The 16,996-nt window shown below is 50.7% G+C and overlaps 1 protein-coding gene across 2 annotated transcripts in view; it reads left to right on the forward strand.

The window, feature by feature from the left end:
* NOVA2 (NOVA alternative splicing regulator 2) overlaps positions 1 to 16,505 on the forward strand; it is a 39,035-nt gene extending 22,530 nt beyond the window's left edge. For both annotated transcript variants that reach the window (XM_031659143.1, XM_009194779.4), the window contains exon 4: positions 9,299 to 16,505. In XM_031659143.1, coding sequence (XP_031515003.1) covers positions 9,299 to 10,381 — 1,083 coding nt within the window. In that variant the 3' untranslated portion in view covers positions 10,382 to 16,505. The remainder of the gene's footprint in view (positions 1 to 9,298) is intronic.
* The last annotated feature ends 491 nt before the right edge of the window (positions 16,506 to 16,996 follow it).

Below are 16,996 nucleotides of genomic sequence, written 5' to 3' on the forward strand. Positions count from 1 at the left end.
CTGCCACTCAACTCCACCGAATTCTTGCACTTTGGGAACATGGACCTAGTGCTACCACATCTTCCAAATTTTTCAAAAGAAGCCATAAATTTTTTAGATCAACTGACTTAAAAATGTTGACTCTGGTTTTTTTATTATTATTATTTAATATATATTTGTCTGAGACAGAGTCACACTCTGTCACCCAGGCTGGAGTGCAGTGGTATGATCTAGGCTCACTGGAGCCTCGACCTCCCAGGCTCAAGCCATCCTCCTACCTCAGCCCACTGAATAGCTGGGACTACTGGTGAACATGAGCACACCTGGCTAATTTTTTTTTTAATTTTTTTAATTTTTCTGAGACAGAGTTTTGCTCTTGTTGCCCAGGATGGAGTGCAATGGCATGGTCTCAGCTCACTGCAACCTCCACCTCCTGGGTTCTAGTGATTCTCCTGTCTTGGCCTCCCAAGTAGCTGGGATTACAGGCGCCCGTTACCGCGCCTGGCTAATTTTTTGTATTTTTAGTAGAGGTGGGGTTTCACCATATTGGCCAGGCCAGTCTCGAATTCCTGACCTCAGGTGATCTGCCTTCCTCGGCCTCTCAAAGTGCTGGGATTACAGGCATGAGCCACCGTGCCCGGCCCCTGGCTAATTTTTGTATTTTTTGTAGAGACAGGGTTTCACCATGTTGCCTAGGCTGGTCTCAAACTCCTGAACTCAAGCAATCCACCAGCCTCAGCCTCCCAAAGTGCTGGGATTATAGGCCTGAGCCATTGCGCCAGGCCAACTCTGTTTTTAAAACACTATGAAGGTCAAAAAAATATATATGGCTGTAGACTGACTGGGGCCTGAGGATCACCAGATTGCCACCTCTGGGTTATACCAGTGGCTCTCACCCCTAGCTGATATCTGAATCATCTGGGTAGCTTAAAATGCAGATTCATGGGTCCTAGGAACCGCTGAATCAATATTTCTGGTAAGGCTTAGGAATCTGAGCATAAACTCTGGCCTTGGATCAGATCCTGACTCTACTGCTCATTACCCGTGAAAGAACTTGTGCAAGTTCTTTCTTTGTGCCTCCATTTCCCAATCTAGAAAATGGGGTAATAATAACATCTATCTTAGGGTTGTGGTGGAACCTAGATAAGTTACGATATTAAACTGTTAGCTGTTGATGCTGCTTTTGTTGTTCTTGTTGTTGGTGGTGGTAGTAGTAGTAATAGTAGTAGCAGTAGCAGTAGTAGTATTTGCAAATTTCCATGGGCTTGCAAATCACTGGAGCAGATGGTCTCTGGTCCTTCTGGTTCTAAAACTTCAGCAGTTCTATGGCTCTGTGATTCCAAGATTCTAAGCATGTATTATCTGAGATTCTACTGTTCTAATGTCCTGGGATTCCAAGATTCTATGAGTCTGCATCTGCAGATCTTTCTAAGATGCTGTGGTTCTACAATTCAGGGTCTATGATGAAGGCAGCTGCCATTGTCTTAGCGCTTCCCATGTGCCAGGCACTGGGCATCACTTTAGTCATTGAATGTTTCCAATAACAGGCCGGGAGCAGTGGCTCACGCCTGTAATTCCAACACTTTGAAAGGCCGAGACGGGCCGGGCGCGGTGGCTCAAGCCTGTAATCCCAGCACTTTGGGAGGCCGAGGTGGGCGGATCACGAGGTCAGGAGATCGAGACCATCCTGGCTAACACAGTGAAACCCCGTCTCTACTAAAAATACAAAAAATTAGCCGGGCGAGGTGGCAGGCGCCTGTAGTCCCAGCTACTCGGGAGGCTGAGGCAGGAGAATGGCGTGAACCCGGGAGGCGGAGCTTGCAGTGAGCTGAGATCCGGCCACTGCACTCCAGCCTGGGTGACAGAGCGAGACTCCGTCTCAAAAAAAAAAAAGAAAGGCCGAGACGGTGGATCACCTGAGGTCAGGAGCTCGAGACCAGCATGGCCAACATGGCAAAACCCCATCTCTACTAAAAATACAAAAAATTAGCCAGGCATGGTGGTGTACGCCTGTAGTCTCAGCTATTCTGGAGGCTGAGGCAGGAGAATCGCTTGAACTCAGGAGGTGGAGGTTGCAGTGAGCCAAGATCATGCCACTGCACTCCAACCTGGGTGACAGAGCAAGACTCTGTCAAAATAAAAAAAAAAAAGGGCTGGGCACGGTGGCTCAAGCCTGTAATTCCAGCACTTTGGGAGGCCGAGACAGGCGGATCACGCTGTCAGGAGATCGAGACCATCCTGGCTAACACGGTGAAACCCCGTCTCTACTTAAAAAAAATACAAAAAAACTAGCCTGGCGTGGTGGCGGGCACCTGTAGTCCCAGCTACTCGGGAGGCTGAGGCAGGAGAATGGCATAAACTCGGGAGATGGAGCTTGCAGTGAGCTGAGATCCAGCCACTGCACTCCAGCCTGGGCGACAGAGCGAGACTCTGTCTCAAAGAAAAAAAAAAAAAGAAGAAGAAGATTTCCAATAATAATATAAGGTAGGTGTGGTTATGCTAATACTGAAGATGAGGAAGATAAGGCACAGAGAGGTGAAGGCATGTGCCTAAGCTCAGACAGTTACTAAATAATAAACTAGGAGGCTGGACGTAGTAGCTTATGCCTGTAATCCCAGCACCTTGGGAGGCTGACGTGGGCGGATTACTTGAGGCCAGGAGTTCAAGATCAGCCTGGCCAAAATAGTGAAACCCCATCTCTACTAAAAATACAAAAATTAGCCAGGCACAGTGGCAGGCACCTGTAATCCTGGCTACTGCAGAGGCTGAGGCAGGAGAATCGCTTGAACCTGAGAGGCAGAGATTGCAGTGAGCCAAGATCACACCACTGCACTCCAGCCTGGCTGACAGAGCAAGACTTTGTCTCAAAAACACAAAAACAACCTAGGATTTGGATCTTGCCATGTTGTAAAAACAGCAACCTTGTTGACTGGGTGACTACCAGAGAGCACGCTGCCAGTGTCTCACTGAATATTTGCACAGATCGTATGGATCAGGAATAGTATGCCCATTTTACAGATGTGGAAAAGGAGGCTCTGAGAAGTAAAGGGACTTTCATAGGCCACCAGCTAGGAGGTGGAAGAAGTAGGAATTAAAACCTAACTTTATTTTTCTCACATGATTAACCTCTGGTCCTCAAACCTTTTCTCGGCCAATCTATCCTTCCTTCACTGCTCTAAAATACTGCATCACAGACTAAATACCACTCCTGGTTCTGGTTGTGAACATGCTATTCCATCTTCTTGATTTGTCAGGCTGTTTGTTTTTCCTGGTGATTTTTTTTTGTTTTTGAAGTAACAGCTCTGTTGAGCTATAATTCACATACTATAAACTTCACTGTTTAGAAGTGTACAGTTTAGTAGTTTTGTTGTATGTTCACAGAGTTGTACATCAACTGCCATCTAATTCCAGAACATTTTCATCATGCCAAAAAGAAACCCTGTGCCCATGAACAGTCACTCACCATTCCCCCAGACCCCAGTCTCAACCTCTTCCAGCCACTAATCTACTTTTGGTCTGTGGACTTGCCTATTCTGGATCTTTTATATAAACAGAATCGTATAACATATGGTCTTTTGTGTCTGACTTTTTTCACTTAACGTAATACTTTCGAGGTTTATCTATATTGTAGCATGTGTCAAAACTTTACTCCTTTTTATAGCCAAATAATGTTTCATTGTATGGGTAGACCACATTTTGCTTGTCTGTTCATCGGTTGATAGACATTTGGGTTGTTTCTCCTTTTTAGCTATGATGAATAAGTCTTTTTGTAGATATGTATTTCCAGCTCTCTTGGGTAGATGCCTAGGGTGGAATTGTTGGGATATGATAAATCTATGTTCAACTTTTTGAAGAATTGCCAGACTATTTTCCATAATAGCTGTACCACAGATGTGGGATTTAAATCCAACTCCATCCATAGGGATAACAATGACAATAATCATTTCTTTCTTTCCTTCTTTCTTTCTTTTTTTTTTTTTTTTTTTTTTTTTTTTTTTTTGAGATGAAGTCTTGCTCTGTCGCCCAGACTGGAGTGCAGTGGCGCGATCTCGGCTCACTGCAAGCTCCACCTCCCGGGTTCACGCCATTCTGCTGCCTCAGCCTCCCGAGTAGCTGGGACTACAGGCACCTGCCACCACACCCAGCTCATGTTTTTGTTTTTGTTTTTTTTTTGAGGCGGACTCTGGCTCTCTTGCCCAGGCTGGAGTGCAGTGGCAGGATCTCAGCTCACTGCAAGCTCCGCCTCCTGGGTTCACGCCATTCTCCTGCCTCAGCCTCCCGAGTAGCTGGAACTACAGGCGCCCGCCACCTCGCCCGGCTAGTTTTTTGTATTTTTTAGTAGAGACGGGGTTTCACTGTGTTAGCCAGGATGGTCTCAATCTCCTGACCTCATGATCCGCCCATCTCGGCCTCCCAAAGTGCTGGGATTACAGGCTTGAGCCACCGTGCCCGGCCGTTTTTGTATTTTTAGTAGAGACGGTGTTTCACCGTGTTAGCCAGGATGGTCTTGATCTCCTAACCTCATGATCCATCCGCCTCGGGCTCCCAAAGTGCTGGGATTACAGGCGTGAGCCACTGCGCCTGGCCAACAATAATCATTTCTCGAGTGCTTCTATGGACTTATATTAATTGCACATTACTTACATGATGCCCTATGCTTGGCACATAGTAGGTGCTCAGCACATGTTACTTATTTGAATGAATAGATGATGACTTCGCCCACAGGGCCAAGCAGAAACATGAGGACTGAGGTGTAATCTGCCAATAGTAGCAGTTGTGAGTCACCTGAAGGGCACTCACACTCAGTTCCAGCTACTTGTGGTCATGCTTGGATTTCAAGCTCACCATTGCACGCATAAGCTCAACTAAGCCTCATAATAGTCCTATGGAGGAGGTCTGAATATCCCTGTTTTACAGATGAGAAAACTGAGTCTCAAAGAGGTTAGGCCCCTTGCCCAGCATCAGACAGGGAGCCAAGATTTAAACCCGAGCAGGTGACTCTGGAGTCCAAGGCAGCTTTTCAGGGATTTATATGCACAGACTACAGATGGGTACCCTGGCTAGTACATTGCATTGTTTCTTCTGCACAGTGGTTCTTAGACATTTTGAAGAGGTTGCCAACATTTAAAAACTAGGATGCTGGCCGGGGAGCGGTGGCTCAGGCCTGTAATCCTAGTACTTTGGGAGGCTGAGACAGTCAGATCACGAGGTCAGGGGTTCGAGACCAGCCTGGCCAGCATATTCTGGACATTTATGTAAATGAACTCAGCTGTGGTCTTTTGTAACTGGCTTCTTTCACTTAGCATATTTTTTTCTAGATTCATCCACGCTGTAGCATGTATCAGTACTTTGTTCATTCAATTTATTGCCAAATAATATTCCATTGTATGGATATACCATGTTTTGTTTTATCCCATGAGACTTTTTAAAATAAAGAAGGCATAAAAGGAAAGTGATTTGTTATAAAATAAGGTGAAGTTTATTTTATTTTTTGTTTCTTTGTTGTTGTTGTTGTTGTTTGCTTTGTCTTGTTTTGTTTTTGAGACAGGGTCTGCTCTGTTGCCCAGGCTGGAGTACAGTGGCACAGTCACAGCTCACTGCAGCCTCAACCTCCTGGGCTCAAGTGATTCTCCCACCTCAGCCTCCCAAGTAGCTGAGACCACAGGCAGATGCCACCACACGTGGCTAATTTTTGTATTTTTACTAGAGACAGGGTTTCATCATGATGTCCAGGCTGGTCTTGAACTCCTGGGCTCAAGTGATTCACCCTGCCTCAGCCTCCCAAAGTGCTGGGATTACAGGTGTGAGTCACTGCACCCAGCCAAGGTGAATTTTAATATGTAAATAAATACTCAATCAGGACCACAATGGAAGGAATAATGAATTAGGCAGCTGCTCACACCTAAGCATAGCTAAGTGAGACAACTACAAATGTAAAGTGATCCAGAGTGTAATATTGGAGACTTAAATAATACAAATGCCGTTGCTACTGATGCCAGGTTTTCAAAAAATGATGAAAACTCTTGTGCAGAGTAAAACAAAGCACAATCCACTCTTGATTTACTGGTAGTTGCATTCCTGGAAATTTCAGTAGCTCTTAAAACCGTGCAAACAATACTTGTACTTACGTGTATCATGGGGTTGGGCTCTGAGGTCAGAGATTTTTTTTCTGTTTTGTTTTGTTATTTATTTTAATTATTTATTTATTTTTGAGATAGGGTCTCACTGTGTCAGTTGGGTTCTGGGCTCAGAGACTTTTTTTATTTATTTATTTATTTATTTTTGGCATCAGGGTCTCACTATATTGCCCATGTTGAAGTACAGTGGCACAATTACGGCTCACTGCAGCCTATACCTCCCAGGCTCAAGTGATCCTCCCACCTCAGCCTCCTGGGTAGCTGGGACTATAGGCATGTGCCACCAGGCCAGCTAATGTTTTTAATTTTTTTTTGTAGAGATGGGGTCATGCCATGCTGCCCAGGCAGGTCTACAACCCCTGGGCTCAAGTGATCCTCCCACCTTGGCCTCCCGAGCTGCTGGGATTACAGGCATGAGCCACCATGCCCAGACATGGGCTCAGAGATTTAAAAACAGGCTCTTCATCCGCATGAATGTCCAACAGAACCTTCAAAAGTAGTCATATAGTGGCTGGCTGTGGTGGCTCATGCCTGTAATCCCAGCACTTTGGGAGGCTGAGGCGGCTGGATCACTTGAGGCCAGGAGTTCGAGACTGGCCTGGCCAGCATGGTGAAACCCTGTCTCTACTAAAAATACAAAAAATTTAGCTGGGTATGGTGGTGGGTGCCTGTAATCCCAGCTACTAGGTAGGCTGAGACAGCAGAATCGCTTGAACCCAGGAGTTGGAGATTGCAGTGTGCCAAGATCGCGCCACGGCATATACCAGCCTGGATGACACAATGAGACTCAGACTCAAAAAAAAAAAAAAAAAAGTAGACATATAGGGCCTGGGACAGCTCTTCCTTGTGAGGGACTGACTCTCCATTGTGGGGTACAGACACCTATGGTCCTCCCCACTGACAGTCCACATCTCCCCCCAGTCCTTGCAACAACCAAAACTGCCACCTCCACAGATTTCTCAGACACCCCCAGGGCTTAAGGGGACATGGGAAGGATTTTTGAGAGGGAGGAATTTCTGTGTAGAAATGCTCTCGGAGGTGCAAAAGGAGATGACTGGTTTTGAAATATCTCCGCAGGAATTAAGATTGATCAGACTTGCAGATGCTTGGACAGATGGGTGGTTGAAGGATGGGCTGCTCTGCAACTGAGAAAGGAGAGGTCACCATATTCAAATGACCAACGTCTTCATTCTGGAGTGTTCCCCTCCCAGGAGTTAGAAGGAGATTGAAATCTAGGTTCTTGGGTTCCTGATCCATTGTGTGACATCCAAGACATCCACTTACGTCTGCCTTCTTAGACAAAAGCCTTCGTGTTATCTTCATTTTACAGATATGACAACTAGATTAGTCTGTTAGGGCTGCCATAACAAAGTGACAGAGACTGGGTGGTCTAAACAACAGGTGTTTATATCTCATGACTCTGGAGGCCAGAAGCCCAAGATCAAGCTGGCAGCAGGACTGGTTTCTTCTGAGGCCTCTCTCCTTGACCTTCTTCTCCCTGTGTCTTCACACATTGTTCCCTCTGTGTGCATCTGTGTCCTAATCTCTGCTTATAAGGACACCGGTCAGTAAATAAGGGCCTGCCCTAATAACCCCCTTTTACCTTAATTACCTCTTTAAAGACCCTTTCTCCAAATATAGTCAAATTCTAAAGTACTGGGAGTTATGCCTTCAACATATGAATTTGAAGGGGACACAATTTCAGCCCATAACAGCAGAGAGTTAAACGAGAAGACCATGTCTAGGGGAGCGCAATAGATCAGGAACCCAAGAGCCTAGATTTCAGCTCCATCACTAACTGGGGGGCCTTAGGACAAGTCCTTTCACCTCTTGGGCCTCAAGAGGCTCATCTGTAAAGTAAGGGCTTAATGAAGGCTTTTCGAGGGCTGGAAGTCAGAGTACTTAACGCTAAAAGGCATGGGTGGGCCACAGTGCAAGCTTGGAGTGAGCTCCTGGAAAGCCCCATTGGATCAGCCATTAAGCTTTTAGATGCTGGACACAGAGGAGGCACCAAGAGTCCCAGGTACATGGGACAGGGTGGTTGAGGGGCTATTCATTAACCAACTGTTGTGGATATATTTCAGTTTTTTTTAAAAAAATTAATGTTAGAGGCAAGGTCTTGCTATGTTGCCCAGGCTGGTCTCAAACTCCTGGGCTCAAGTGATCCTCCCACCTCAGCCTGTCAAAGTGCTGGGATTACAGGCCTGAGCTGTTGCACCTGACCTGAAATATTTCAATATGTTTAACAACCAGTTGGACCATACTGGTGCATGTCAAAAGGCCATGCTGGGCCTGATTTTGGATGCTGGAGAGGAGAGGTGGGGAATGACCTGAGACTTCGCAGTCTCCAGCCACTGTAAAGACCCTCCCTTCGCCAGCTTGGTGGCTCAGATCTGTAATCCCAACACTTTAGGAGGCTAAGGCAGGAGGATCACTTGCGGTCAGGAGTTCAAGACCAGCCTGGGCAACATAGCAAGGCCCCGTCTCTACATATGTATTTTTTATATATATATAATTTTATTTCATTTTGTTTTGAGACAGGGTCTCCCTCTGTCACCCAGGCTGGAGTGCAATGGCCCGAGCTCAGCTCACTGCATCCTCCACCTCCTGGGTTCAAGCAATTCTCCTACCTCAGCCTCCTGAGTAGCTGGGATTACAGGCATGTGCTAACATACAGCTGACTAACTTTTGGATTTTTATAGAGATGGCGTTTCACCGTGTTAGCCAGTCTAGTTTGCAACTCCTGACCTCAAGTGATCTGCCTGCCTCAGCCCGGCAAAGTGCTGGGATTACAGGCAAGAGCCACCGTGCCCAGCCTAATTTAATTTAATTTAATTTTTTTTTGTTTTTTTCTAAGACGAAGTCTTGCTCTGTCACCCAGGCTGGAGTGCAGTGGTGTGATCTCAGCTCACTGCAACCTCTGCTTCCCGGGTTCACGCCATTCTCAGGCCTTAGCCTCCCCAGTAGCTGGGACTACAGGCGCCCGCCATCATGCCCAGTTAATTTTTTGTATTTTTAGTAGAGACAGGGTTTCACCGTGGTCTCAATCTCCTGACCTCGTGATCTGCCCGCCTCGGCCTCCCAAAGTGCTGGGATTACAGGCGTGAGCCACCGCGCCCGGCCTAATTTAATTTAATTTTAAAAAATAAAATTAAAGACCCTCTCTTTTGCTCCCCACGCAGGCCAAGCTGATCGTCCCCAACAGCACGGCGGGCCTGATCATCGGCAAGGGGGGCGCCACGGTGAAAGCCGTGATGGAACAGTCAGGAGCGTGGGTGCAGCTGTCCCAGAAGCCAGAGGGCATCAACCTGCAGGAGCGCGTGGTGACGGTCAGCGGCGAACCCGAGCAGGTGCACAAGGCTGTGAGCGCCATCGTGCAGAAGGTACAAGAAGACCCCCAGAGCAGCAGCTGCCTCAACATCAGCTACGCCAATGTGGCAGGCCCCGTGGCCAACTCCAATCCCACCGGCTCTCCGTACGCCAGCCCCGCGGATGTGCTGCCAGCCGCGGCCGCAGCGTCGGCCGCCGCTGCCTCCGGCCTGTTGGGCCCCGCCGGGCTGGCTGGCGTGGGAGCCTTTCCCGCCGCGCTGCCCGCCTTCTCAGGCACCGACCTGCTGGCCATCAGCACGGCGCTTAACACGCTGGCCAGTTACGGCTACAACACCAACTCCCTGGGCCTGGGCCTCAACTCGGCCGCAGCCTCCGGCGTCCTGGCTGCCGTGGCCGCCGGGGCCAACCCCGCAGCCGCTGCCGCCGCCAACCTCCTGGCATCCTACGCGGGCGAGGCCGGGGCCGGGCCAGCTGGAGGGGCCGCCCCGCCACCGCCCCCGCCTCCCGGAGCCCTGGGGTCCTTTGCGTTGGCCGCAGCCGCCAACGGCTACCTCGGGGCCGGGGCGGGCGGCGGGGCGGGCGGAGGGGGCGGTCCGCTGGTGGCCGCTGCAGCCGCGGCCGGTGCGGCCGGGGGCTTCCTGACAGCGGAGAAGCTGGCGGCTGAGAGTGCCAAGGAGCTGGTGGAGATTGCGGTGCCTGAGAACCTGGTGGGAGCCATCCTGGGGAAGGGGGGCAAGACGTTGGTGGAGTACCAGGAGCTGACGGGCGCTCGCATCCAGATCTCCAAGAAGGGCGAGTTCCTGCCAGGCACGCGGAACCGGCGGGTCACCATCACGGGCAGCCCCGCGGCCACGCAAGCCGCTCAATACCTCATCAGTCAGCGGGTCACCTACGAGCAGGGAGTGAGGGCCTCAAACCCCCAGAAAGTGGGATGAGGCCTGTGGTGTGTGCTCCCACCCTTCTCTCTCCTCCCATCTCCTCCTCCTCCCTCTCCTCCTCCCCCCAACTCCTGACCTCAGCTTGGTGTAGTCCTGCTCCTCTTGGGATGGGGCTGGGGTAGGCCCGACTGCACCCTCCCCTTCTGGTAGTCATAGGCAGGATTGAGTGACGGTTGGGAAGGGGGCTCAGAAGCCCCCTCCCCAGCCCGGAACTGACCCCTCCTTCCTCCCTCCCTGTGCTTGGCTGGGCCTGACCCTTCCTGTCCCAGGGCCCAGGTCTGTGTGATATCTGTATATATTGCATTTTGTTGATTTTAATAGAAAACAAAGCGTTATTTTCTCTTTCTTTCCCTCCTTTTTTTTTTTTCTTTTTTTTTGGTAAGGATTTTTCCCCCTTTATAAGTTTTTGTTTCCATATGGGAGGAGGGGAGGGAGCCTCTGGGTCATCCAGAATGAGGGGCTTCCCCAAAACACAATACCCCACCTCTCTGCTTTCAGTTCTAGATCTGAGGGAAGCCATGGGAGTAGAGGTAGCAGAGGCGTCTGAGCTGAAATGGGGCATTTGGAGCAGGGACCCCAGAGTTCCCAGATCTTCTCAGCTACTCTCCTCCCACTGGAGCTGTCCCTCTAGGTGGGAATGTTCACTCTTTTGTTGTCAGGTTGTATGGGGGGCAGGGACGGTGCTGCTGGGAAGGATGCCAGCTCTGGGATTGGGCCAGTCCTGTGGGCAAGACTCGCAAGAGGCTGGATCAACTTGGTGTGGTATCTCTGATGGTTTAGAGTAATGGCAATGAGGGCCTCTGTTGTGATGTCACTGAGTACTTTCTGGGGTGCTTCTAGGCGCTTCTTATGATGTCACAGGAAGCAGTTCCCCAGAGGTTACTTCCTGTGAACGTAAGAGAGCAGGTACTTCCTGTGATGTCTCAATGAGTTCTTCCTTGAAGGTCACTTTGGTGATATCATGGGAAGATGTACTTCTGGTGGTGCCTAGAGGTCACTTCCTGTGATGTCATTAGACTGAAGCATGTACTTCCTGTATTGGACAGTGACCAGTCTCTGACCTGCCTTCTCCCTCCACACCCTTCTTTGGTGGGTGTTGGCCTGGGGGTCTTCCTAGGAAGAGAATAAGGCACGGGACTTGGATCCAATCTGGAGAACTCTAAGGGAAAAAAACCCAATATTGTCAGGGTCATCTCCATTCAAACACGTCAAGTCTGCGAACTCGCCCTGGAGGGAGGGGTGGGAGATGGACCTAGTGCAAACTACTGTTAAAGACCTCCCTTCCCACCCCTGCCTTTTGTGTGCATGCCTGTGTCTGCGTGGCTTTGTTTCGTTGAATTGGGTGAGCCAAATGTGTGGTGGCTCTGTCAGGCCAGTGTGGCCCGGTGTAGAGTTCAGTGAGCCATGGAAGGGTCCCTTGGACCAGAATGCTTTGTGTGGTCTGATAGGTTAGATTGGTTTGGTGGCTTCCAGCAAGCTGGCATGCTTTAGTGATGTCTGATGGATCAGAATGTTTTGGTGTGCTCACCAGGGGCTCTGGAGAACTAGAAGGTTCTGATGGAGTCTGACAAGCCAGGCGGCCTTGAGAGTTGGTTTGGGAGTGGCTCCCTGAGTGCTGTGGCTGTGGTCAGCTCTAAGGACCTGTTGGCAGACTGAGATTTCAGGGCCTGACAACCCTATAGACTAGGATAGCTAAGACCTCCCTCTACCCCCACCCATCTCCCCCTCCTCCTTGGAGACCACCTCCACTTTCTCCAACCCAAAGCAGGGCGCCCAGTGCCCTGGTTCCATCATCAGCATCTCTGGGGGAGGGGCGCCCCATGCCCACCCTCTCCCCCATTTGTCCCCCTCCTAGGTCTTCCAGACCCTTCTCCTCTCTATGACTTTGGGGGAAATCCAGCCTCCTTGTCTCTCTCCTAAAAAAGGAGGGAAGAAAAGCCACAGAGACAATTCTTGCCCCTAAAGCCTAGGAGATCCCTCTCCCTTGCTAGAGAGCCACCCCCAAATCAAAATGTGAAAATCCCTAGAAAGCAATAGCCTTCGAGGTACCTTGCACTGAATTTCCCACCCCGGCCCTTCCACCCAATGGGAGGCTGTAACTTGGGCACTGGGGTGACTTTTTCCATGCCCTTGTCATCTCCAGGGTGAGGGGCAGGCCCCACTTCCCCCTCCCCATCCCCCACTTCCCATTGTTGTTGCCCCACCCCTAATCTCCAGACTGAACCCAGATGGAGATCTGAGTGCCAAAACAATTCTTGATGTAACTTTGTACATATCTTCTACTACCGTTGGGGGCTCTTGGGGTTAGAGGTGGGGGCAGCATTGCTCCCCTCCACCTCTCAAAAGACCTTACAGTATTTCACAGTATCTCTACCTGCACGCGAGTATTACAGTATCTAGCTGGAATATCCCTCTACAGCCCCCCAGGCCCCTATGAGGAGGGGAAGGAGCCAGGGAGAGGTGAAGTAAGGTCTGGGAGTGGGGAGGTGGGATCTGAATGGGCTCATTTGCATATCATTTGCATCCTTTGCTTGGCAGCCACTTTCTACAAACCCATTCGCTGGAGTCTGGGTCCCAATCAGCCGGGTCCAGGACTCCTCTCACACAGACACATCTCTGGAGGCTGGGCCTCCTGCAAAGTGTTTGCTTGGAATGTCTGTGTAACAACCCCTCCCTATTCATATTTCTTGAGGACCCCCTACCCAGCCAGCCAGGGCGATCTGAAAGGTATAGTTTGCTAGCTCAGTGAGCTAGTTTGCTCACCATGTTGGTGAGTGGAGAGCCACACACCTTTCCCCATCTTACCCTGGGAAACTCACTCTACCATCTTTGCCATCTCTTGAAAGTCTCTTCTGCAATCTGACCTCAATCTTTTGTGCTGCAGTTTGTCCAGAGGGGACACAGATGTGGGGCCAGGGATGGGGATTATTGAAAAACCCATCACCTCTTTTTTTTTCCCTGTCTCCCTATTAGCCAATCCGATCTCAGAGTCTCTGAGTGGCCTCCTTGCACCCTTCTCTTCAGCACCAAGTAGGTGCTTAATAAGTGTTTGCTGCATTGAATTGTCTCCCGATTCCTTCTCATTTGCCCTCTAGCTTCCCATACCTTCTCCAAGCGTCTTCCCCCCTTTCTTTGTCTGGCTCCCTATGACTTTCTTTTTTTTTCTTCTGTGTGGTTCCCATTGTTTTCTGTCCTGTCTCTATCTTAGTCTCTGTCTGTCTTCCTCCTCTCCTCAAATGTCTCAACTCTCTCTCCCCAGTTTCCCCATTTAAAAAAAAAAAAAAAAAAAAGTGCCAAACTTCCTTGGAACTGAGCCGCTCTGTGGGGAGAGGACCTTGGATAGAGGGGAGGAAATTGGACCATTTCTCTTTGAGGAGGTCCCTAAGAGGCATTGAAAAAGTATGGACATGGGGCTAAATTGGGTCCCCCTTCCAAAGCCCCCCCATCCTGAGTTTTTCTTAGAATCTTTGTAAGAAAAAAAAAAAGACAGAAAAAAGCTCTCCTTTTCAGCTTACCCCTATCCTTTTGGATCCCCCCAAATTCCACCAGCCAAGGAGAATCCCACTTGCCAACTTCCTGGCAAATCTATGGAAACCGGGGAGAAGGAGACAAGCTCAACTCCCCCTCTACTAGCCCAAGGGGCGGTACCAACTGGATTCAAGAGAAGGACCTCAAAGCACCTATGAGAAGAGGGGGTTCAGTGTGCCAAATTAACCTCCGTCATCCCCCATCTCAGGGGGCTCTGAGCCAACCTGCCCAGCCAACTTCTTCCGCCCTGTCCCAGCCATCTCTACATGGGCAAGGAGGCTTCACTGCAATAATTATTAGGGGTGGTGATCAGAAGGCAATGGCTTTGCCATTTTCATCAGCCCTAACACCTACCCTGGACTTGTAGGTGGGAATTATGGGTATCCCAAGTGGATCTTGATAAAAGCCAACCTACAGAGGGTTGGGGACCTCTACTTGGAAAAGTAGGGTGCAGCTTATCTCCAAGGTGTATTTCCTCTCTCCTCTGGACCACCAAATCCTTCAGTATTCCCTCGTTCTGTTTCTCCTCCCTGTTCCTCCATCCCACATCCTCCTCCTTACTTGGTTTTGATTGGTGGCCAATTGTTTGGAAAATGAGAGGAGTCCCCTTGAATGGATGATTGCTGTTTCAGGACCGGGATTAGAGGCTGTGATAGGCTGTGCAGTGGCAAAAGTATTAACAAGAGTGGCTATGAGGATGGCAGTTGGGGCGTCCAGGCTGCTGACTGAGTGCACGCCTGTCGGGACAGCCAGCCAGGCCTTCGAAGGCACCTGCCCCCGCCGTCTGGAACTCGGGCTGGCTGTCTTGAAAGCCTGGACTGGATGTCACGATGGGGAGAACAGGATCGCGATACCCAAGTTGGGGCACAGGTGGGCCAGGGACGCTGGTTTGCTGGGGTGACAGCACCCAGCCCTGCTATCGTGATCCCTTTGCACTGTGGTCAGCTGTCTCCACGCTGTGGTTGGAGAGGGTTTCTCTCTGGGCGCTGCTGCTCGTGTGTATGGTCCGTCTTAGTGTCCCCTTCAAGTTGCATTGGAGATTGCTGGGTGGCAGGGAGGGAAATGGGAAAAGAATCTGCGGGCTTATGGTGGTGAAGGCTGCTGGTTTTTAATCCCTTCTCAACCAGTCCAGGACACTTGTCTCCCAGAGATAACTGGGGGGGACTGCCTAACCCCCCCTCCCCCACCCCTTTCCCTACCCCACCTTTCCCCCCAAAACCACCAACCTCTCATCTTCTAAGTGACTCCATCACCACCGGCCACCGGGACCTGCGGCCTCATTGCTCCAGCCCGCCCCACTCGACCGTCAGACTCGCTCATCGAACTCTTTTTGATTAACCCTTTCTGTGTTCATCCCACGGAAAACTGTGTGTCCGGCAGCGGGGAGGGGGGAGGCTAGGGGCAGTTGCTACCTTTCCTCCATTTCCTCCCACCACCCATGCCTCCCCACCCGCACCCCATCCCATGCCCCACCCCCATCCCTCACCCCTAGGGTCTGCCCCACCCTGGGGATTGAGATCCTCTATAATATCTCTGCTGTTTGGCTTTGTCCCTTTAAAAGGCGGGTCCAGGGGCGTGGCCTCCCTCAAATGGAGTGCTCACTCTGACCCCCTCCTTCCTGTGCCCCCCACACACTCCCCACGCCTTCATTGTAAATAGTCACTTTTGTACTGGGTTTGAGCCAGGGGACGTGGGGAGTCATTTTTTTTTCTTTATGTTGGCATCTCAGGCCACTGGAGGCATGGCCCACATCCCGGGTCCATTTGGGAGAATCTTAAGGTGTGTCCTCTCACCTGCCCCCATCGCTAAGGATTTCAAGCTATCAGTATTACTCTAGAGGGATGGGGTGCATAAATTTCCCAGCAGGGAGGTGGGAGAGGTGTGGAAAGGTGTAGTCTGGCAGGATGCCTCCGTTTTCCCCTTCTGTGAAATGGATTCATCCTCCAATTTTCCTGAGGAGCCTCCGTGAGATAACGGTGGAGTCAGAGGAGCTAGAACCTCTCTTCCCCCTTCTCTGTTGGAGACAGGGTAGGAGAAGAATGCGGGGCAGGGGAAGCTGTAGGGCCATCTTTGGAGAACCGATTGCTAAATCCTTCTTAGGACCTTAAGGTAGCCTCCTCTCCAGGCTTGTTCTCCCTCTTGAAAGATGGGGAGGACTGGAGGACCTCTAAGGTCCCCTTGGTTCTCCCCAGTCCTTAGATTAAAAGGCCCAGGCCCCAGGCTGCCCCCTGCCTGCTGTCCCACTCCTTCATTCCGTTTCTTGGAATGTGGCCATGCCTCCAGTGCCTCCATTCAACCCCCTCTAACTGATTCCTTCCATCCTCTGCGACCAGAGACGCCGCCCGCCTCCTCCCCACCACCTCCAGAAGCTCCTGGCTGGGGCGCACTGCCGTCTCCTCCCACTCCCCACATTGCCATGCCTGGGCCACGCCCTCCCCACCCACTCACCCACCCCCAGTGTCCGTTGTGTGACCTAGTGCACCATGTATTAGCTTCCATGGCCCCCACCCCAGATCCCACCACACCCCCTTTCCCCACCCCTTCCCCCTCGGCGACTTCACCTTTTTTTGCCGCGATAAACGCCATCTCAGCATCTGTGTCTAATGTTGTCTTTTTTGCTTGACATCACACACTCCTTCTTAACCCATCCCCTTCCCTCTCCCTCCTCCCTGCACCTCCACCCTCATCCTAAATTCTTTCCCCCTTTCCCCCAGGGCTCTGGGCATTTAGGGGAAGAGGGTGGGGGGACCCCTGAGGATGCTCCCAGATGGGGGAGCTGGGGAGGGAGGACTATTGTCTCTGGACAGTGTGAGCATCCGGAGCAGCTGTGCTTGAGAGAAGCAGGTGCTCAAGTTTAGCTTCCAGGGGCCAGGCGCGGTGGCTCACGCCTGTAATCCCAGCACTTTGGGAGGCCGAGGTGGGCAGATCACCAGAGCTCAGGAGTTCGAGACCAGCCTGGCCAACATGGTGAAACCCAGTCTCTACTAAAATACAAAAAAATTAGCTAGGCATGGTGGCACATGCCTGTAGTCCCAGCTACTTGGGAGGCCGAGGCAGGAGAATTGCTTGAACCTGGGAGGCAGA

This window comes from Papio anubis, chromosome 20 (assembly GCF_008728515.1).
Source record: "Papio anubis isolate 15944 chromosome 20, Panubis1.0, whole genome shotgun sequence".
Lineage (NCBI taxonomy): Eukaryota > Metazoa > Chordata > Mammalia > Primates > Cercopithecidae > Papio > Papio anubis.